The following is a 23839-nucleotide window of genomic DNA, read 5'->3' on the forward strand; positions in this document are numbered from 1 at the left end:
GACTTGTATTTAACATTCCTTCCAGCACCATAATCTCTGAACTTCGCACAGCAAGGCAGAGCCATGGGTGGCGGCTGTTCAAGCTTTATCAGACAGCAGAACCCTTCAGGTAAACACGCTGAGGTACTTTAAGAGCTATAACAAATTAAATACTAAAATGTAAAGCAAAAAAAAGGTATTTGTACTTTCATAGGGCCTAGGATTACATTAAAGTCCCATTTCTACTCATAAAATAGGAAGCCTGGCATTCCTGATTGCCTTTTTCACTTGCTGTTGACTTTTCTGGTTTATTTTATTGACAGCAGGTGCAGACAGATGCTTGAACATATCACACCCACTAATTGCACGTATGCTGCAAGTCTAATTTTAAACATTTATTTTTTTCAAGCCAGCTGGAGACAAACAACAAAAAGCAGCAATCAACTTCTTTGGGCAGGATGTGATGCTACTTTAGTACACTCCTACCTACCTGTTGCCATCGGCCAAGTATTTGGTTTTTGTTTGTTTGTTTGCTTTAAGAGTCTACACACAAAAATACCACTTTCCAAACAAAGTTCTTTACATCTTTAGCTGCATGACTGGAAATAGCATGGCTCTTCTTTACTGCAATTCCTTAAAAAATAAATTGCTTTATCACACAGTTCATCTTTCAGACACCAGCCTGTTTACTCAGCTTCTACCTTTCAAGCTAACAAACTGTCCCCTGACAGCATCCGCTCAAAATTTCTCTACGCAGGTTGAACTTTACAAGCTTCCAATGTGATTTCAAAGATATTAACACATGACAAACCCTCAGCTGCATAACCAAGATAAGCCTAAAGCTCTTACAAGCAAAGAAGCAGATTTCTGGCTTTTGTTTGATTGCTTTTTGTTTAAATATTCCTTGGGTTTTTATACTTAGGTTATAGCCAACTTCTTTGATATCTGTCCTTTCATTACAGTATTACATTGCAAATAGTAGCCCTGAATTGAACACTGGAGTTATCCAGGTGCAATTATGCTACTACCTATCAGAACACAAACCAAAAAAAATGGTGAGATCTACTAAGGAAAAATCACCAAATCAGCTACCATCATCTCAGGTTTAGGGTTTCTTGTGTTTGTTTAACTGTGTCCCACAATATTCTAAATCATATATGAGAACACAATTGTTATATAATAGTATACTATTTATCTTATAGGTAAGAGGAAATGTTTTCCATCTATATGTTGTATTTTAGTGTGTTCTCTTTCCACATGAAATAAACCACAAGTTTTTCAGATGCTCCTACCTAATACCAAGTGACAGCCCCACAAATATAACTGGAAGGTTTTAAAAATTGTCATTGTAGATAACAGGCTGTCAAGATATAATCTTGCTATCCTGCAAGGTGGAAGGCCTTTACAATTCCTGAAATGTGCAAGAAAACACTAGTGACAGCCTGCTGTAGCAGCAAATTCCAGTTTGTTGAGATTTAGGCATAGTATGAATCCAGTCAGGGAACTTGCCTTACTTTCTGGTACTGTTCCCCAAAACAACAAAAAGCTAAGTCAAAGAAAAACAATTCAAAACATTAAAAAAAAATAATAAATTCAATAACATGTTTATGTTTTGCTTCAAGACTGAGAGCTAAATGTTGGGCTGTGATTTTAAAATAAATCCAGAATTAAAATTTGAAAGAGATAAGGAAAAACAGGCCTTTCTTCCATCTACAGCCACTCCAAGCTGAATTCTGATTCAACAGCAGTACAAAACGAAGAACACTGGGGACTTAGAAGTCATTTACTACTGTTAAGAGTCCGAAGTTACAACAGCTATAAACCTAAATCCCAGTTTTTACCTGGGATGGAACCTTCTGAGGAGCCTTTTTTATAAGAAGGGCAACCAATCCTACAGACTTAAGTCATCAAAATCTCGGACTATTCATGTTGCAGTGCGTTCAAGACATTAAAGATCACTCTGTCCTCAAGGCACGCAACCTAGAAAGGAAGTCCCATTGAGGAAATTGCGTCTCCAGCATCTTCTCCTTGGGAAAAGAGCAAATACTAACCTCTCCCTTAAATAACTCTTCCTTATTTGCGCAACACTTAAAACAGCCATTGACTTGCCCGCTGGAACAGAGAGGTTTTCAAAGGGTTTGCTGAACCACACAGCTCGTCTCCAGGGGACGAGGAGAGGGAAAGAGAGGAAGATAGGATGCAGAATGGAGATTTCGGAATACATAAACACGCTCTTTTATGCTAAGCCTGAAAGGCTCCCAAAGCCCAGGAGAGCCAACTGCAGCAACACTTTAAAGTGATCAAAAAAGACAAGTGTTACTTGGTATCTGGATGTCAGTGCAAAGTGCCAAATAAAAATAATTAGCTGATACTGTAATAATGAGATAGCGGACAAATAACTAAGAGAGGAGATCACTCTGAAACCCATGTCTAATGTTATCAGTGCCTTCTGCACGCAGCCTCAGTTGGCGCTTCCACAGATGAAGAGAGCACTCCACAGCTGCAGCTGCCCCAAAAGCCCGTCAAACATTGCATCAAGGATTCAAACACAATGTGAAAAACTGCAGCTCCCCCATGGTTTTGTTTTGTGGTGCAGGTGTTTTAATGGATGCAACATCCAGCTCCTTGTGAGGAGTTGGATTCTAAAGGATGTTATTTTGAACTTAAACGCACTGGGAACTCTCACCAGGTCTCACGGCATAAGCTATGTGTATAAGCTACAAATACGAGGATGATTTTATGGAATTCCAGGAAACTACAAGTGAAAAAGCATGAAGTTAGTCTTCAAGAAAAGCACATACACACATATTTCAAAAGACAAATTTTACTACTTCACGTTTATATTTCAGTTGGCTTGCTCACCAGGAACAGAACACATGGCTTAGTCTGGGACAGATCCCCTCCTTTTATACAAGAAATATATATTTGGTTGTTTAGTAGATACAGACTATAGATTCCTACATATTTGAAAAACGTTAGCCAGATAAAAATCACTAACAACTTCTGTGAACAGATTTTTCAATTTAGGAGCTTAATCGTTCACAGAAGAAACAATCACATTTTTAGCCTACTGGATTATGGTTACGTGGGGAGGTTTTGGTGATGGAAGCTACAGGGAGGCCTCTGTGCCCCATGTGCAAGCAGAGCCAGCTCCAGCCTGCGAGGTTGGTGTGCAGAAGGAGGGCAGGAGAGAGGCCCCCGGTGGAGCAGGCTGTTCCCCTGCAGCCCATGGGTCCCCTGGTGGGGCAGGTCTCCGTGTTGCAGGCTGCAAAAAGGAGCCTGGGCACAGCGGGTGGATGTGGCCACACAGGGAAGGCCCCAGGCCAGAGTAGGGGTGGCAGCGAGCACCAAGGAGCAGCTTAACTTCCCATCTGTGATCTCTACCTCTACTAAATCTCCCAGCACTTTAAGGTATGAAGACCATGAAAACAGCCTTGTCTGTCCACTTAGTTTAACACAACTGCAAACCAAGAAGCATCATCTCCCTCCCCTCACTAGGGGAACAAGCTCCACCATTGCTTCTATCACAGAGATGAGCAACTCAAGCATTAGATCTTTTCCATGAATGACGTAAATGGGAAGGTTACCTAGATTAACAGATTATACTTCAATTCTCTGTATACGTGTTTTATAATATTCTTTGGTCAGACAAATATCTCATAAGGGGATGTTGAACACAAGCAGCTTAAATTTATAAGTAGTCACGTCCAATCTTCCTTGGAGAGTTAGACTCTGCTGAAGTAGTGGCTGGAGTAACTCGGAGAGCTTCCCAAGCCTCTCCTTTGCACTGCGTACTGCACAGGAGGCCTAGGCACCAACAGCCTAGCAAGTACAGCAGAGACATCTGACATTTTAATTTCTACTCTACCTTCTTCCAGACACAGGTACATAAAGTTTCCACTGACTGCAGCAGTTATTTGCCCTCTGGAGGCAAGGCGTTAGATGAGCTTTATATGCAGCTGAGAACACAAAAACATTTCACTCTTCCAGGAAAAAGGAATCTTAACTATATCCACAAATTTAGTTAACTTAAAATATACGCCCCCTCATTCTAAAGCAAATTGACATTCTAGAGCAAATTGACACTAATCACTAATTCTCAGAAAACCAGCAGCAAATAAGGTAATTTTCAATGTCAGGAGAGAAGTTAATGCTTTACATTACTTTTAAGCCAGTCTCATAAGCATACTTTACACTGGAGATGTGCAGCTATAAAGATTTTTCAAAGCTTACCACAAATAAAACCACAGCAGTAGTTGTACCTACTGCTTTGGTTTTCTACCTTATGTTTTACTGCCTACCCAAAGGTACCACAATCTTAAATCTTACTGCTTCCTCCACAAGGAAGCTTTCTTCCCAACTCTCATTTTAATTATTCTGTTATTTTCTATTTTAAGGGGATTGTGTTAATGCAAACTCATGTACCCATCTTTCATAACAAATTTTTGTTTTTGTAAATTAAAGATATTTTCATAAACTGCTGGACAGGTTCAGCAATTCATGTTCACATTCATCTGTTTTAGTATTTTACATTACTTGGGCAATAAGGTGGGAGAGAAAAACCTTGTTTCTTTCCATCCTGGGGGAGATACTTTTGTCCAAAGTACACGATCAGAACTTCGTTTTCTGCTTTTTTAAGCGTATCGGAAAGAATACTGAAATAACCATCACATGAATTACAGCACTCACAGGCATACAAGAGATCTGCCAGGGTCTTTAAGTCACATTCCATGCCTCTGTGGCTTTTTATGAAAGAAAAACCCAACCAGTACCAAATAACCCTGATACACAGTATTCCAACAAAGTTTAATTCACCTTGGTCTACAAATTTGTTTCAAATTGCAAACACACGTTTCATTATGTCTCTAGAGGTAGGATCAAGTTTTAAAGAAATGAAAAGAAAACATTAGGTTGCACACATCTTATTTGTAGCTCTCTTACAGTTGTTTCAACTATGTAAAAAAAAAAAAAAGTTGCACAGTAGTTTTTTTCCAACAGCTTGGAATGTTCCAAAAAGACCACAAATCACTGATAAATACTCTACTTCCAATAATTTTCTTGCTGTATCATTATAGGGAAAGAAATGTACATCCCAAACTACTGTAATTTCAACTTGTTATAAGGATATACATCACTTGTTTTCTTACATCAAAATACAACTGATTTAAAAACCTGTCACACAGGAATGTAACTACGCGCATTGTAAATATGCATAAGAAGAGTCTAAAAGTCAATTTTCTCTCCGGGTAATATTTACTCCAAGGATCCAAAGGTTTACAAGTTATAGTAGAGAATAAAATTGGGTCAAACATTGAGAGAAAACTGCTCTATGCTTTAATGTTATATGATTCTTCCTCTTGGTGAGGAGTGTGGGGGGGAAAGGTTTGGGACAAAAAAAAAAAAAAAAAAAGAAGAAAGCCTCATCTTAAAAGAGCTGAGGGAAACATGAAACCATCTTTATAGACTGAACATTCATTTACTGGAATGCTGAAGCTACCTTAAAGGCCTAAAAGAGATCTGGTACTCGTCTAATTTAGGGCAGGTTTCATGGTAATTGTAGCAATTTAAAAGGCAAAGGATAGCAGAAAGTGGTCCCTGGTTGTAATCACCGTTTGCACATGAAGTATGCATCAATCATTCTACCAATTAGATACCACTTACACGATGCCTGATAAATTTTGCTGCTAGTAAGCCATTCAGTTAATAAACTTCTCTTCATAACTAGTCAAGCAGCTGAGACCTTAATGCTTCATATAGAAAAAGTCCTTTATCCAACTCAAGAAACCAGCACATTTAAAAGACCTCAGAAAAGGACAAAGGGCAGAACTGCATTGATTTATCTAATGCTCCGTTCCCATGCAGAATGTAAAAATCCTTGGGCCCACACTGCAACGCAGCAGAACCCTCCACACTGATGCTGCCTTTTACACCCAGTGACAGTGGTTGGACTTCGATTGGTTACAAAAGGAAATAAAACACTAACAAACAATTTCAGTAGATATTTACTCGAGAGAAACTATACGGGTTGAATTTCCTTAATACTAACTTGATTAGAAATCTTGACTGTGTTGCATACGAGGTGAATTAGAGCTCTTAATTATTTCAGTTTTCCTACCGTTAATGAGATGGAATGGTGTCATTAGTGAGGCTTGTCAGCTACACTTATGTGCAAAGAAATGATTTGACACTGCTTTTGAAATCTAATCCTTTCGGGGAAAACAGTCTGAACGTCACTCAAGCACTGTAAATAAAAATCCTTGAAGACAAAGAGGACAGATGGCAACACTCTCAAGGAACACCATCTAAAATATTCATAGTTTAGGAGAAGAGTAGTATTAACCCTGTAAATAATCAGTATGTTTAAATTTCGCAAGAAAAAATATCTTCTGTTCATCAAATGAGGAACAAAATCAGCAGAGATGCTCGTTATTTTCTTAACACTTGTGTTCTGTGGATCTACATGCTGCATAACTATTTCCCGCTATCAGCACCCAGAAGCTGCAAACATAAATGTCATCTACATGCAATTTTGTTGCTAGGCTGAGTTATCACCCCCTCAGTCCTAGCTACAAAGAAGCGAAACCACATAAAGCAAGGTTATAAACTGGTATTACAATTATGCAGGAGCAGCCATGGCAATCCCTCCCTTTCCTTCTCCTCCCATTTTAACTACAATTAAAGACTGTTAGAAAGTCAGGTAAAATGCTTAACAGCTTCCTTTGGTAGGAGTTAATTCAAAACAAATGTTATCAGAGATGCATGAAGCTACCTACTACTGCTGAAAAGACAACTACAGCAAGGGACAAAAACAGTGAGATGTACTAAAGACTTGAAATCAAAAGGAAACAAATCAAGATGATACACAGAACAAGGGGAAAACGCTACAGTACAAAAACCGCCTTCTGCCTCTTCAAAACAAGAGCTGCCATGAAGACAATGTATAGTTACCTGCATCCATATCTGCAAAGAATGGAACAGCCAGTAAGGAAAAGAAGGAACCAGAAATTCAGTGTCTCAGAGTTGGATTTAAAAGTTCATAAGGAGAATAAATAAAGAAATCAAAAAAAGTATTTAGTGTAAAACACGCTTCTGTAAGGTACTACGATATTCATGATTTCAAGCTAGACTTGGATTATTGTTAAACACTAAAATCTTTCCAGGTATACATTAATTTTCTGTGGCATCAGAACAGGTTTTGTTTTTCTTCCTTTTTTAAATTTCAAGACCAAAGATTTAATATATTAAACAAAGAACAACTTAGATCTTTGGTTTAGCTTGTGAGGTTTGTTTTTATTTATTTTACTTTTCCAACATGACAAGCTGAAGGGCCCAATTCTGCAAAAATCTGGTAATCCAGTACCAGATAAAACAATTCTGTCTTTCTACAGCCCAGCTGAAAGCAACTGCACTGAGGGTAATGAACTCTTTTCTATAAATGGCTATAAGTTTCTCTTATGGACAAACAAGGGATGAAAAACCATTTAAGGATGCCAAGAAGTTATGCAAAGGGTAAAATTACACTTATCACATGTACCTATCTCAGTCTGGAAAATGTTAAAGAACAACTGTCCATGAACATTGGAAAGAACAAATAGGATTCTTTACCAATTCGTTTAACTGCATGATTAAAAATTAATAAAGATGTGGTCTGTGGGGAAAAATAAAGAAATTTGCATATCCACATACCTTCAGGTGATTCTTCTTGGACATATGTGCCAGTCAGATACCGGTGTACAAGTGCAGACTTGCCACTAGCTAGGTTACCCACAATCCCCTGGAAAAAAGGAAAAAAGTTAAACTGCAATTAATTCCCATAAAAAAACAGTATATTCAAGCAAGATCTTAACACACAAATAATTTCTCTGACTTGAGGAAAAAGCCCATGCCACAGGAGCACCTCAAAATATGTCAACAGCTAAATCATCTGCCAAAAAGCTAAGGCTGCAACAGAAAATATAAATGATATAGCATAAAACAGATATGTAGCCTTCCTTTACTCTTCTTGCCATTAACTAATGCCAGGTGGGAATACGAGGCAATGTATAGGTTTCAAGGAAGAAAGCTGAAACTTGGAGAAAGGTTTGCACTGCTGTACTGAAAATGTAAAGAAGCTTTAAAATCCTAGTACTGTGAAATACCTCTACAGACCATCCATCCATGTGATTCACGCTGACTCTCTATTTAAGCATGATCTATATGGCTACAGAGAAGCAGATAGTTATGGCTATAGAAATACAGATTTGGGCATGTCTACCAGGACTTACTGAAGTCCTTACTTCACCAGCTGAACTTTCCAACAAGCTTACAAGTCAAACTGTCCATGCTCAAACACCTTCTCTGGAACGGATGACAAACAAATGTAAGCACACAATCTTAAACCATTTTTTTTAAGCTGGTTTTCTCACAATTGCTTTTAAAGGACAAGCAGAAGTGGTAGAACATAGCTCAACGACAAACAGTTTTCTTCCTCGAGGTGCTCAAATGCCAAAGATTAGCTGTGACTCTTGCTCTTTCAGAAGGGGTGTGATGCAAGTCCTCCTGCAGTACTCCCACAGTCCCAAACCAGCCTGCCCCTTCCTGATGCAGATCCGCGCTAGCAGACAAAACAATTCCTGCTGCTACGGCCCTAAGCCAGTCAGCCCACAGTGAAGTGAGTGACACACGCAGCCAGATCCAAGCCTGGCTGCCTGCCCTGCATGGTTAAGAGGGCCACATGGGCCTGGAGAACACACCTGTACGTTTCAATTATACATCTTGCTTTCCTGCTCAGGAGTCACTCAGTTATTCAGATCTCCCTGTGAACAGGGCTCTGCAGACACAGCACTTCCTCAGTTACTAGGGATGAGATGGGAACTGGCTTCCTCTTCTAAACAAACCGAACCCTGCTCTGTTGTACATGTCTATCTTGACCCTAACCAAGAGGTTAGGAACAGAAGCTCCCCAGAGATAGGATGAACTCTCAGCTGGCTGGCTTAAGGCTGCCAAACAGAGGCCGGAGGAACAAGTTCCACATTAATGCACAGTCCCTATTCCACTTTCTTAATCCTAAGTGGTGAGAAGCTATCCTCCTTATTAAAAAGTTGCTTAAACCAACAGAGTGGTGTCACCTGTGATGACAGTTTTAGAGTCAGTAGGTTGGGAGGGGCAGCAAAAACCAATTTATTCTTTACAACTATGAACAGCCCGCAATTAAGACAAATACAACAGCACCTGGAGGATGCCCGCCTTCTCCCTACAGCTGGCATGCAAGAAGGGCTCAGCCAAAGCCCAAGTTAGGCAAGGAGCAAAGGGAAGGCAGTGCTGCATCTCCCTTGTACCCCTGTGATAGCATAAGCTTTAAGTGCAATGAATAGCGTGGGCTACAGTGAAAGGAGAAGAACCAAGAACACCAACAGATTTCAGAAGTATCAGGAAACAAGAACACCACGTGGCATAACTTGAGGGTGCAAAGCAGGGAAAAGAAACTCCAGATCCCATTCTGACCTAATACTACAGGAAGCTTTGCTCTTCCTCTATGCGGGTTAGTGGGAGAGTGCTCAAACAGACAGAATACAGGTAGAACTAAAAAAAAAAATAATCTCAACACAACACAAGAAACCCACTGCAAGTGTAGCTGCTACCAGAGAAGTCATACAAGATCAAAAAGGACACCAGAGCCCTAGCAGCCATACACCAGATAGCTGCTTACTGGGCTTTGAGTTGACTTTCATGAGTGCTTAACCCACTGTGCTGGAAGCTTTTAATTTAATTTACATCTAGGCAATTACAAGCCATGCTAGCATATAATCACAGAACAGCTCGGGTTGGAAGGGCCCTTAAAGCCCATCTCGTTCCATAGGCAGGGACACCTCCCACCAGATGAGGTTGGCCAAGGCCCCATCCAGCCTGGCCTTCAACACCTCCAGGGATGGGGCACCCACAGCTTCTCTGGGCAGCCTGGGACAGGGCCTCACCGCCCTCCAAGTGAAGCTTACACCAAAATGTCAGCATCTAAGGGTCAGTGCAAGATATGTGGCAGACGCAAACACCACCTGCACAGATGACTGAACCTTGTGTTCTCAGCCAGCACTTCCATGGGACTCGGCTCTGGAAACACAGCAGAGCTTTGCTCAGGGCTGGCCATGACAACAGCACTGACCAGACCTGCCTTCCCCTTCAGGGCTAAGGAACAAGTAACTTATTCCAGTGAGCTGTAAATTATAAGCACAGCTGCACCACTGAGATTCAGAAATCATCTAAGATTTACTCCATGCATGTATAAATGCTAAAAAACTAAATATTCATTGAAGTTTATCTCTCAGGCTGGCTTAAATCCTGGCTGTAGCAAGGCTCCTCACTAGGAGCGTCTTTTTTTCTGGAGACAGCCTTCTCCCTACAAGTTTTTACTAGTCACTTGTTCTTTTCTGTGGAGTTGCAAAACTCCATCTTGTGAAGCAGGTAGCTTCCACAGGTGTGCAACTTCATCTACCTGATAAGCCTCACCACGTAGGAAGACAAACAGCAGCAATGAAAGGATACAGCTGATACTTCAATCCTCTTAAACCATTAATCTGCTCTACATGCTTGGCTTCACAAGCAGGTCAGACATGCAAGGCAACGACGGCCTGCAAGATGCCCACGCTCACCGGCTGACATGAAAGGTTTTGAGTCTAGAAAGGAGGTCTCTTGATTGGAGCAAATCAAGATTTTGGGTACACACATCATTTAAGTCCCCCTGGGCAATCTACTCCGAAAAAGCTACGCTGAAGGGATTAGTGTTTATTGATAAAGAGATAGAGGTGCTCGCTAGTTGTTGTACCTTCAGCAAGCAGCTAACCAGCACGCGATACTCACTGGAGCAGCAGATCGGCACGGTCCCAAGGCAAGCTTCCCCACGTCCTTCCGCACCAGCCCTGCATAATGATTGTCTACACCAAGAATAGCAAGAAAACCAGAACTCCTATCTCTGGATCAGGAGATTGGAGATGCCATTTCAGCTGTCTCCCCTGCAGATAAACAGCCTGGCCAAGGCCCTTTATGAGTAACACACTTTCTGAAAAACTGGGAAGCAAGCGAACTTCGCGTGTTTTCACTAGGAAAATAACAAGAGAGGAGAACATTTTGTGTTGTCACTTTACAACCAAAACTCTGTAACTTTGGAAACATCACTGATGCAATTTCTGACCTACTTTGTAGCCAATGCAGCAACACCACCTATGAACAAAGCCATTATGTCATGAGGTACAACCACAGGCACAGAAACTCCCAGCAGGTATTTAAACCTTCATTTACAAGTGACTGTAGTCCCGCCTGTGCACAAACGAATGCCATTTTATATTGCACTGGTGCCAAAAACTTAACTAGTCAGAGGGAAAAACTGCCAGGACCAGAAAAGCAACAGCTCAGGCCGCAGTGAGAGGGAGCTGCTGGGTCCTTGGCCTGGGGCTAGAAGTGGTACTGTCATTAGCCAGACCCCAAATATTTATAGGACATTCAGAGATTTCAGAATACAACTCAGTTTGGTGTTTTCCCTCAAACATCCCAAAGGCCATGCCAGCACAGGACATCTTACAGCACTGGAGGTTTGCCAGCATGCTCCTCCTCACAGGCACCCAGAAAGACACGTCTGCCTGGCCAGAAGAGCACCATGACACAGGATGCTACAAACTGATGCAGAAAACAGTGATTGGGATGAACAAAATGTGTATTTCAATTGAGAAGCCACCTCATGTATGTAGCAGACCTACAGCCTTCTTCCCAATAAGTTTCATTATTAAAACCACTGCCACGTAGGTCACGCATAAGCCTCCAAGAAAGGCAGTGCATTTCCTTTCTTTCTCTTTTTATTCATGTTCATAAGCTGTTTTCAATATAAAACACAAGAAGTGTTGGAGTTTGAAAGATAAAGCAGGACTGATTTTCTGGGTCAGAATGGCCAACTGCTTCTTAGCAGAGAAGTTCCTGAATTTGTACTTCGAATCACTTCTGAGCTACCCACTGACCTGACAAACTGAGCTCAAACTGAAAGCAGCCAACACGAGAAGCCATTAACATTGCTATTCCAGCATAAAACTGCGCTAACTTCTCGAAACCACAGGAACCCCAAGTCACCTCCGAGCTGCCCACGAGATTTGCATGTCTGACACCGCTTCGTTTTCTCCCCAGACAGCCAGGTCAGGAGGCAGGCACAAGGCACCGAGCTCCTCCTGTCTGCCCGCAGAGGGTTCCTTCAGTCTCCCCTGGCTTTTCTGCCAGGTATGGAAGCAGTCTGTGGGATTGCAGCCTGGCATAACAGCCTCCTGTCACCCAGTGATACCACTTCCAGCCTCTGTCTGCTATTAACCTCAGAGATTAGGAGCAGCAGATCTCACACTGACTAATTCTGACTTGTAGTACCACGAAATTGCCCTCAGTTGGGATTTCTACTAGTTTTAGGGACGATCCCACACTTTATGACAAATGTCCCGGCATGCTTTCAGAGCATGTGTACTCCTGTCCCCTCAACTCTAGATGGGAAAGCCCCAAACCACGTCTGTCTGCAGGTCCACGTGAAGTGCACCGCGTCCTTACAGCACCTTCGGGAACAAAGCCACCACCCAGCCCCGAAACTCAAAGTCCCTCTGACGAGGACGTAACACTGTGCCCCACCAGGATGACTGAATCATTTATTTGCACGTCTGCTCAGACACAATTTATACAACCCCAAACCACTGTGCTTACACCCTGCTGAAGCCTATTTATGAAAATGCCTCATGTATTGATAGCACAGGGCATCTTAAAGCTATTCAGCACAGCAGACTGACTGCACCTGGCTTTTTTTTTTTTTTTTTTTTTTGGAATAAATAGAAAGATTTTGTCCAGAAAGTTCTCCTGTTTACTCTGCCTACCACTGGGCCATGTTTTCAAGTTGCTACAGTGATGGGAAGGCCCTGCTGCAGGCCAGCCTCCAGACACCAAAATCTGTTACCTCCTAAACAGGCCAGCAGCTGAAGGCAGCAGACGGGGCCGAGCAGCTTAGCCAGCTGTGCCACACCATTTGCTACGGTTTGCAAGGAGAACAAGCCCTTATTCTGCATCTCCATCAACAGGATCCAGGAGCATCACCATCCAATAGACTTCTCCCTGTGTGTTTTCCCCAAGTCCTTTTCTATTTGTGTTAAACTTCCGCGGGGCCTGGAAGCATAACAGCAGCTGCTATAAAACCATTAGCCTCAATTTAAGGGCTGCCCAGACCCTGCAGTGAACAGCCTCTCCCAGCGAGCTACCAGCCACCTTTTCCTGCAGGACAGTGTTGACTCAGGCAGGGCTTCCTTCACAACCCAGTGACACAAAGCCTGACCGTCCCACCTGCACTGCCCGGTGACAGGAGCCAACATCCCGCTCCTCATACTTCCCCGGCAGCCCAGCACAGCCCAGATGAAACAACATGCCCACAGCTCTCCGTGGCGGTGAGCCGATGGCAGTGCTGTGGCCAAAGGGAGGGCTGGCTCTCAGCATGACCTGCTTGCTCCTCTGCCCCAGCCCAGAGCCACCAAGGACTCCGTGAGCAGGCAACAATGCGGTGATGACTTGCTACACGCGCTCCTCCATGAGGGCAGATTTACAGGAGCAGATCCCTTTGCAGACAGAAGACCTAGTTTGCCCTTTCTGCTGGACCCAAGTTCACAGCTCCAGCTGGCGCTGCTCGCTTCAGTCATTTGCTGTGGTATAATCAAATTATTATCTGTGCAGCGGTGGGAGTCCTGCTTTCATCCGGTGCTAAGCAGGCTACAGCCTTAGACAGCGATCCTCAGGCTCACGCATGCCAACCACTCCAAATCAATTCTCTACAGCAGCTACACAGCACAAGTTTATTTCCATGCCACTGCTTCACACAACGTGGGGAAAAGTATTCAGATAATGCAGCCTTGGTGTCACAAGAGGTGACTGTGCCCCCAAACCATTCCTAATGCCCTGCAACTCCGTATTAGGGCACAGGAATTACAGCTTGGGTCTGACCTGCAAGCCACACGTTCATTACTGGGTGTTGGGAATTGGAGGGATAAGACAACAAGGAAATCCCCCATAGATAAACTCCCAGCATAAACTAGCAGCCACTGCAGTGGACTGGACTCCAGCCAACACCTTCCGGTCCTAAGCTCTTCAGAGTTTCTTTTGCAATGTATTTTGGGAGATATTTACCTTCCAAAACATACCATCAGTTAAACCCAATCTGGTAAACCTTCTGCAGGTCCTTCTGGTGCAATATATATATATATTTATATCCGTTGACTAAGAGATTTCTCTTTTACTTACCTTGTGCACTGCTGAAATAAAGGCAGGAAGGCAGCTCCAGTTCGGAGGAAGCTGTTCCCATTGGAATGTCTTTGCTATCAAGAGCATTTGTCATGTCAGGTTTGATCTATGCTTTCCCCCATCTTCATAAATGTTATCATCAACTCAGATTTGGAAAAATAAGTTTACCACGTGAGAACTGGACTAATGAAGCACAGCCCCAGCTGCCCATTCTTTAACTGAGATGGTTTTGTCCAACTCACTTTGCTGCTCAGCAAGTGGATGTTTGATCAGAGCAGCTCTGAGTGTTACAAGACACCAGAAGCCATTTAGGCACAAGGTGCTGTCCAGACGTCTGACCACCTGCAGCAGACTGTGGATGTCCAAAGCTATCACCAAGTACAATATCTTGGATACCATAGTGGGGTTTTCTTTATTTAGGCTTTTAGAAATTGATCGTATTTAATTAAATCTGGACTTGCACCTAGAAAACATCAGTGATCTGACCTCAACAACTCTGTGCTGTAGGCTTGACAAGCTGTCTACTGTTAAATATCCACTGCTAGGAGGTCTCAACCCCCATCTCCAGCCTCCACGTTTACAACTTGGAAAGAACAAATCTGGGAAATTCCCCCAATCTGTCTTTTTGTTTGCCTTTTCTTCCATCTATATGTGAAATGGCTCAGCCAATGGAAAAGCTACTGTAAGCAGCTATTAAATCACTGCTCACTGATACTAAACAGTTGCTTTCAATTCCCTAAATGAACCTCCCAAAATATTTCATTTTTGTTAAGTATAATAAAGAGCTCCAGGAAATATATGCAAGCAAGCCCCCAGACAGAACATTTATTTTTAAAGTCTCTTAAGACAGGGAGGAAAGAGGAGGAAAGACATTTAGTCCTTGAAGAAATTGTGAAACATTACTACAGGGAGATAAAAGGAGCATTAGATATCACCTGCTAACAGTCACTTCCCCTCTTACAGAGGCGTAAGACTCCCCTGCTCAGAAGATCACACCAGGAAGCCGGTTCCAGCAGGCAAACAAGTTGAAGCAGAAATAAAACACAAGTAGGTCTTTGAAGCATGCTTGCAAAACCAGAAAATGCATAAACTTCAGAAAGATAGTTTTAAAAGTGAACCATTTTTCTAAAACAAAAATCTTTTTCTATGCTTTTTCTCCTACAGGAAAGGTAATGAACCTGAGAAGACTTTTCACTTGTGCATAGCGTTTTCAGAATGTTTTTCAGAGAGAGAAATAAATGAAAAAAAACTCACCACTTTCAGCTCTGGTACAGATCGGCTTAGTGTCCATTCCTGGCTATTTACAAAGGCATCTGTAAAAGCAAACAACATTCACAACATCAGTACATCATCACTTAACGCTCTGCTGCCCAAAATTTTATGTTAAGGACTTGGATACCCAAGACCAAGATTCACATTTCCTCTTACAGGATTGATATCCAAGCTCCAAGAGTTGGTCTAAATCATACAAAAACCTCAAGAAAACTGGAAGTTAACATTCTGCCAGCCTCAGGGTACCACCTCGGCTGGAATTAAGAAGACTAGAACCAGCTCAGTTCTGTGTTATGAAAACACTTCCCCAGTCATACCTACTTGAACTGCTTCCCATCCACCACGACACAAGTTGTGCTCTACAAGGAAGGTCCTGGACATCACACAAAACATCAACAACTGCTGTTACCGCCTTTAGCAGCTTGTGCACCCAGGCAAGTGATAACATCTGTCTGGAAGACACACAGCTTCTTTGCTGCACATCACACAACCGCCATTGCTAGCAGCAGCAGTAACTCCCCTTCCCAAGGATGCAAGAACATTGGCTTCTTTTAGAAACGTGCTGTTTTTCAGGAGGAAACGTGGGGTCACAAACCATTATACACCATACACAATCTGACTGCACTTTGATTAGATTCTGATGTCATCTGTCCCTGACTTCTGAAAACTTCACTGAAGAGTAAACTAAACCAAAGCCATTTAGACTTAAATAAACCACAGAAACATTGACTACAGAAGTAAAGAAAACAGAAAAAGAGGGGATTTATTTCTGGTCAACTGGCAAGTTAAGGTCATCATTGCTCCCAACAGAAAGTCACTCACTGGAGCTGCACCAATGTCGAACATCACTGACAACCCCCCCCCCCCCCAAAAAAAAAAAAAAAAAAGGCTCAGTTTCTACCTCCAACAACATCTCATTTGGTTCCTTCTGTTACGGTCTAATCAACTGAAAGCCAAACAACAATCATGTTCCAGTTACAAGGTCAAGCAGCATTACTCTGCAACACGATTTACCATTTCCCAAAGCAATGCACCCTGATTACGTTACTGCATGTCCCGGTCACAGAATACTCCTACCCGGCAGATCAAACTCTACAGTAATTAACAGCACAGAGGTACCGCCAGGGCAACAGATCCAATTCCCAGTGTTACAGGAACTAAGAGGTGAGAAGTTACACCTGACTACGGTGTCCATATGCATGCAGAGCTTTTGAACGCAGCTACTCAGGGCCAATACCCCAAGCAGAAGGGGGCTACTGCATTCTGTCTCCATCCAGAGCACAAAGTAGAAGCAGTTTCTTACCCAAATGGTGTCCTCACCAGCTTAAGGAACTCTCAGCTGTAAGCAAGCTTTCCCCTACCTACATAATAACAAGCCTCAAAGCCAACTTGTATTGTGCATTACAGCTGTATTCCCCGTTAATACATTACTTTGCTTGGTATTACAAAGGCGCATTAGCCACTAACTTGGAGGCCTTCTCCATCTTTATTTAATGCATCCTTTCACATTTCAGATACAAGTAGAAGCTCGTGTGTACTAGCAGGACATGCGTTTATACGAAGACTCTTTAAAAGAGAATTATTTTGGTATATCCCAATCTTGAGCTGTCTCCCAGTCACTCACTGGAAGGAGAAGGAAAACCAAAGGCTTATATTAAGACACTCTGAAGACTGTTGCTCTGTTGTGTCATATTGCATTTGCTGTTCCACTGTTTTGTTTTACTCACTGCTCTTTAGCAGCAGTATCCCCAAAAGACAGAACACTATTTCGAAGATAATGCTTGAACTGGGATGCCCTGAACCCTACCTAATTACTACAACCCAAGCCAGACAGCAGAAGCCTTTTAGTAAGCTGTAAGAGAAGACACCCTGGTCACCAGGCTCCTGTTTATGATTTGAACTAGTCAGAAGTAATCAAGAATTGAAGTCCCAGGGTTACATCTGTACTGGCTGGCACTTTGACAGGGTTTGACAAGGGAGGCAGCACGCGAGTCATTTACTGTGACGTGATGCTTCTAAATTCTGCTTCATCTATTCATGGTTTAAGCAAGAAAATACAGCTTTAAATTATTCTTTTTTTTTTTTTTTTTCTCCTTCAGAACCGTATCAGCCTTTATGGCAATGCAGGTATTAGTTACAAAAGAAAGAACACCGAGGATTACTAAATAGGCTTTGGATAAGCAAACTAAGCATTTCTGGGTTTAAGCATTACAGTTTCAATTATCAGGTTAGCAATGACTTGAAGCACTGTGACAGGGTGAAAAATGAGCAGCATTTTCTAGTTATCACCTCATCTTGAGCTCAGAGAAAGCTGTTTATGTCGCGTAGCAGGCAGGCATTTGTCAAACACTATCACAGCCTCAGACCAAACAGACCCCAAGCCAAGGAAGGGGAAGATGAGGACAGCAAAGAACGAGCAGTGCTTTGTTCGCATGGAGAGAAAAAAAAATGCACGCCTCAAGAGCCATCACAAAATAGTCTTCTCCAAAACATTCCTTGCTTTTAAGTAATTCAGTGCAGCTGGAACAGATTTCCTTCCTTGCTTAGTAACTACCATGTTGGTATATAAAAAGGCTGCAGGGGATCAGGCCGAAGAGTCAGCTATGGCAGTGCCCTATTTCTACAGCAGAGACCAATAGCAGAGACTTAGGTAAAGAATTAAGATACTTAGAGGAAAATCTAAATCTCCTCCAGGCTGACAGCGGTTTAGTTCACTGACTCCTTGAGCCAAGGCTGTCCTTCCCTTTAGAGCCAGGTAGGATTCAACCTGGGCAGGTACCTGACCTGAGCAAGCGCTGCCCTGTTTCCTTGCATACAGAACACAAGCTGGAATCAGGCAACATGGTTTTTGCAAGTCTCCAACCCAAGGAGCCAGGGACACCTTTCTCCAGCACGCTGTAAAAGCAATTCTTCCCTCAGAGGGCGGTGAGGCCCTGTCCCAGGCTGCCCCGAGGAGCTGTGGGTGCCCCATCCCTGGCAGTGCCCAAGGCTGGGAGCAGGGGGCCCTGCCCGCGGCTCCTGCACTAGAGCTGGAGTGCGGAGCTGCACATGAGCAGTGCCAAATGTGCCCCACGCAGCCAGTGGGACAGCATCACCCCAGCTCCCAGCGCTTCTCCAGCAGCCCCCCATGGCTGTGCAGCCACCAAAGCTGCAGCAGATCCAACTCCAGCTCCAGAAGCGTCCTGCTTTCCCCCAGCAGTGAGCTACTACAGCTCTCCTGGATTTACTGTGAGCTGCCGTTTGTTTGGGAAGAACTGGAAAAGGAGAAAAAATTTCCATTGAACTCCTCCATGAAAGGAAAGAACTGGCAGCAGCGAGCCGCTAACAAACCCAGCAGCTCCTTACTATTATTTCTTCCTTGCCTAAGGTACAGATTCCCCAGGTGATGCTTCTGGAGCATCACACACCTATTATTGTGGTCCTCACTTGCAAAGGAGTAAAAAAAGATTCATATAACAAATGCAAGAAAACCTGCAGGTGCTGATGTAAATTCTACCACTGCGTGTTCAACCACAACTACCTTCCCAGTAGAGACACCAACTAATTTCTACTTAGAGATCCGATGCTCTGGATTACTTCTTTTTTTCATTTTAAAAGGGAACTGATTAGTCAGTCTGTAGCTATACAGCTATAATTTGGGTAGTTCTTTTATTGCCCCTTTTTTTTTAAAAAAAAAAAAAAAAAAGCTTATTAGGAGATCTATGAAATCATCTTCCTTCCCCAATATAATTTACACTGGCTTTTTTTTACAAGGAATAATGAATTATAGTTAAAACCAGATTATGTCATGAAGGAGTATCTGGTCTCTTCAGCACAGAGATTAACGTGCCATCATTCATGCAAACATTGAAGCACAGAGCTAACTTGTAGCATAAACGCCTTTAAGTAGTGGTTTACTCTGAGTTAATCCCCAAACCCATGGAAGTTAAGGCGAAAAGGTCAAATACTTGCAGATAGAGCATAACACACAAGCCTGGGGATTTTGTGGTTCTGGGGGGGTTATTTCAGGGTGGGTTTGTTACGTTTTACAGCAAAGAAGCTGCAGCATGAGTATGAACCATCCAATGCATCAAATTGAAGTATACACAGCACAAGTTGGGTAGTCCACAACCTGCCAGAGCAACAAAACCCCACTACTGAGTGTCGATTTAAATGTATTGGCAAAGATCTGCATAACAAACAGAGCCACGTGTGTGAGGCTGACCAACTGCCTTGTTTGCATTACTTTCTGATGCGGATTCAAGTGAACTCAACCTCCACATCCAACTGCAGACTGTACATACAAAGGGAAGTACTTTGGTCAATAATTAATCACACTTGTGCGTCCTGTTCGTCTAACTTCTGCGTCAATGATCAAAAGCTTCAAATATACATGGTGTCAGCCAGCTATTTTTAAAAATGTGCACCCAGCTAACTTCAGTTCATTTTCTTAGCCAAGTTTTCCACAAAATAGCCTTCGTATTTCCCTTTCTACTTTCCTTCTCTCCCCCTCCTTTTGGATATTTCCACCACTGTATTTAGGGTCTGTGTTCTACTTGCACATCGTTACGTTGATGTAATGCACGAACTAGCGAGGTCCTTCGCTGTTTTACAGCCTCAGCTTGGTGATTCAACTCTAGCCAGAGGAGCCTCCTCTGCTAGATCCGAAATTTGGAGTCAGGTGTATAAACTATTTTGGCTCCCCATTAACACGATGTTGTGGAGCAATGCTGGGACTTAATGGCCATTCTTGGCAAAATCTGCGTTCTCCATAGCTTAGCACGATGGCAGACTTCCAAAAAGGTCGGTTTCAACGCATTGGACATAGAAGCCCTGCTTAGAATAACCACAGACAACCTTCCCCTTTAAAACCATTAGCCATCACTGAAAGGCTAAACAAACATTAGCAAAATTCAGTCTGCCCATTCACTTCACTACCCTGGGCAAGAGGTTTGAATGTCACACCATGCAATTAATACCCACGTGAAAACGCGATCTATGTCATTAACAGCAAGTGCATCAGGAGTGCACCTGCAAACACAGCATTACCGGGAGATGAGAGGATGAAGAACTCAAAGAAGCAAAATAGCCCATCACTGCTTAAGTTGAAATACAGCCTAATTGCACGAAAAGCTTAAATTTAATTTCCATGAGATCCAGTTGCTTTTATTTAGTTGTTGGCTGCTGCATGGGCTAGCGAGCATCAGATCTTTAGAGAATAACTAAGGGCTAAGCAAAAAACACAGGGTCTACTGGTAGGTGGCACCATCAAGCTCTAGCAGCAGGTAACGGAAGGTGTGATAACCACACAGCTCCAGGGAGGCTCCTCACATCCGACAAGGCGCTGAGCACCCAGCTTGTCACGTAACAGCTGCGGGTGGAGACCCAGCAGAAGGGGTGGGAGACTCTTCTGGGGCACTTGACTCAGGAGTCTCTTCCATCAGACTGAACCACAAAAACACTGACTGTTTTACTAAAACCAATGATGGTTCCCTATGAGGGATTTCCAAGAACTTTATCTGTTAAAACAACAAAAAAAAAGACCCTGCTGACACAACGCACCCATGGAGGCAAGGGAAGACAAGAAGTTGCCTCCTGCAGGTGCCTGGTCCCCTCCATCAGGTACCATCGCCCCCGACACGCAGCTGCCAACATCAAAATGAGATGCACACAGCAAGCTGGCCAAATGGCCCAGAGAGGGGGCTGATTAGATTTACAGCACCCTCACCATCCTTCTTGTCCACCTTATAACAAAAAAATCTGTTGATGAACACTGTGGGAGAACCCAACCTGCCCTAATGTCACCATGTCACCCTGCAGCCCACCGACCCCAATGCCAGTGCAGGAGTCTCTGCCTCATTCCATACACTGTGCTGTCCCCTGCTCCACTAACCTTGTTTTCTCCTTTATACTGAAATATCTCACTCTTGATTAGCAGTTTAAACCAAAGCCTGAAAAGCTCACGGATTACTTTTTTTCCTAATCAAGATGAATATGTAGTGACAAATGTGTCCAAAGGAGAACTGAGCAAAGAGTTGGCAGGAGTGCTTACAGTGGGACATGAAGACTCACATCTTCCATGAATCTTGGACAACTTCTTAAGAGTTTCCCTCAGGCTATCCCAAAGTTCCTTTGCTGTCCTTTTAAATGGGGAAAAGCTATTAAAAAAAGCTGGGGGATTTCTCTGGAAACTCTCAGCAAAAGATCCTTTTCTTTTTAAGAACAGGAGCCCCTGAAAACCTGGGAACAAAGAACCAACTGCATCACACCCTGACCCGCCACCCCGAACATCTGCACGACAGGCAGCATTTAGAGCTATTTCCTACTTTGAAATAAAAACCTGAGACCAAAGGGGTACAAAAAATATGCATACAAGCTCCCGCTTGCCCACACAGATGCAGATGGATGCACACATTGCTCTTTTTGGAGCCTTATCAAAGGAGTGCTTCCAGAACTTATTTCCCCAAAGCTGGTGTGCCAATTCCCCCAGCGAAGCAGGAGATAGCGACTTCTGGGTTGAGACTCCTGACACCACTAAAACATGCATTTTTAAGAACAGGGTAATCTCTCAGCATACTCTCTCCCCGATTCAGCCCCCAGCGTTTTAAGTTGAAGCACCAGCTCAGCTCCAGCACAGCTTCACAGGATCCCAGGCTGTTGAAGGAGTTAAAAAATCAGCTTTTGGTATTGAGCCTCTGCAGCCAGCAGAAGCTATGCAACGCCAATGGGCGACACAGCAGCCTCTTCTAACACACTTTTTGGCTCGAAAACTTAAGAGTTGAAGTCGGAAAGTAATTTTGTGAAGTATTTGATGAACTGCAAGTCCCTCCCTCACCCAGCCTGCGCCCAGGGCTGGGACTGGCCTTGCCGAAGCTGCCCAAAAGCCTGACCTCAGGCTGTGCGCTCCCTGCCCACAGCTGGGCACTGCCTCTTTTTGCTCCGATGGGAAAGGGATGGCAAACATCTTTCCAAACAACATCTCCCAACGCAGTTTTGTGCCTCAAGTTTCACAGCTAATACCATCAAAACATTTGATTTGGCCTCAAACGTAACGCAGCCCCAACTGAGACCATTTCTCTCGGAGAGCAAGGATGTTATTCATCATGAAGAGCTTGCAGCCTAAATAAATGACACTTTAAAAGCAAAAACAGGGAAAGCAAAGTTTTTTAATAGGTAGGGTTTTGGAGCTGATGCACAGCTCTTATTTAAGTAAAAATCAAATCCCACAGATAAAACGGAGGTTTTCCCTTGAGGCAACGCTGCCACCAGGTAACAGAAGCACACTTCAGAGAAGGAAGAGCAAAGGCTAGCAAAGGCTATCAGGATTACAAAAATTAAATAAAAGCTCCTTAACACTTGATTGTTCCTCCAAGGCAATGAGACACAAAACACAGCATTTCTGTTGGGCAACACAGCATTTCTGTAAGCACCAAAGCCTCAGAGGATGCAGCTGAACAAGTAATCAGTACATTTCAACTCCAAGAAGAAAAAGAAGCCACAGGAGATGAAATGTTTGGTAAGTGTCTTACTCTGCCTGGTCTCAGGGGCAAGCAGGTCTGTGTCAAAGGTTAGCTCTGCTTCGTGCCGTCTCCTGTTTCAAGGGAAGGACAGAGGCAGCACCAGAAAGATTACGTCAAAGTGTAATGGAGTGAAAACCTGGCAGTAAGATTTTTGAGCTGCAAAAAGCCATGCTCAGGGCAACAAGGCAGTGACATGCTTTTCAAAAACTGCTGAGTATCAGCATTGACAATACTGAACTAAACCCATGTCTGAGCAAAGATGCCCAAAGTACCCAAAAGGAGGAAATTGTCATCTGTTGCCTTTTTTGACTATGACACAAGCAGGAATTAGCCTTCAGATCTGAGTATTAATGAGAGACTTCCGTACGAGGGATGACAAAAGCTGAAGGGGGATGGATTAAAGGACACAGAAGAATCAACATCAAAATATAAACTAAGAAAAGATGAAGTGAGAGAAACATGAAGTGGATTCTAAATGAGTATAAAAAAGATTTTATTTGGCAAACCAGAAAGAACAAAGTCACCCAAGATACAAAACACGATTGAAACACATTGCTTGGCAGGCTGAAAATAGTTTCAGCTTTTCCAATAGGTAAGAAGCAAACACAAAGCAAAAGAGGAACCAGGGAAAACTGGTGGCTGCTTGGCAGAAGAAAAAATAATTTCTACGGGTAAAACAAAAACAATTTTTGCGAAGAATAGATGAGGAGGTATCATACACCTTGGCTTCCTCTTCTTATCAAAGAAGCCCCTGACATGTTTGATCCCTCAGCTACCAGCAGTGCTGAAACTCACAAGGTCCTACAGGGCCCCTC

At 43.1% G+C, this 23839-nt stretch overlaps 1 protein-coding gene across 11 annotated transcripts in view; it reads right to left on the reverse strand.

Moving 5' to 3' along the window:
- AGAP1 (ArfGAP with GTPase domain, ankyrin repeat and PH domain 1) overlaps positions 1-23839 on the reverse strand; it is a 352881-nt gene that overhangs the window by 239584 nt on the left and 89458 nt on the right. For 6 of the 11 annotated variants that reach the window (XM_084524027.1, XM_084524019.1, XM_084524028.1 and 3 more), the window contains exons 2-3: positions 15508-15566; positions 7666-7753 (exon numbers count right to left, since the gene is read on the reverse strand). In XM_084524027.1, the coding sequence (XP_084380153.1) occupies positions 7666-7753; positions 15508-15566 (147 nt within the window). Of the gene's footprint in view, positions 1-6927; positions 6940-7665; positions 7754-15507; positions 15567-23839 lie in introns of all 11 variants that reach the window. The other 5 variants (XM_084524026.1, XM_084524024.1, XM_084524025.1 and 2 more) reach the window with 1 other exon arrangement.

This window comes from Aythya ferina (genome assembly GCF_964211825.1).
Source record: "Aythya ferina genome assembly, chromosome: 6".
NCBI classification, from domain to species: domain Eukaryota; kingdom Metazoa; phylum Chordata; class Aves; order Anseriformes; family Anatidae; genus Aythya; species Aythya ferina.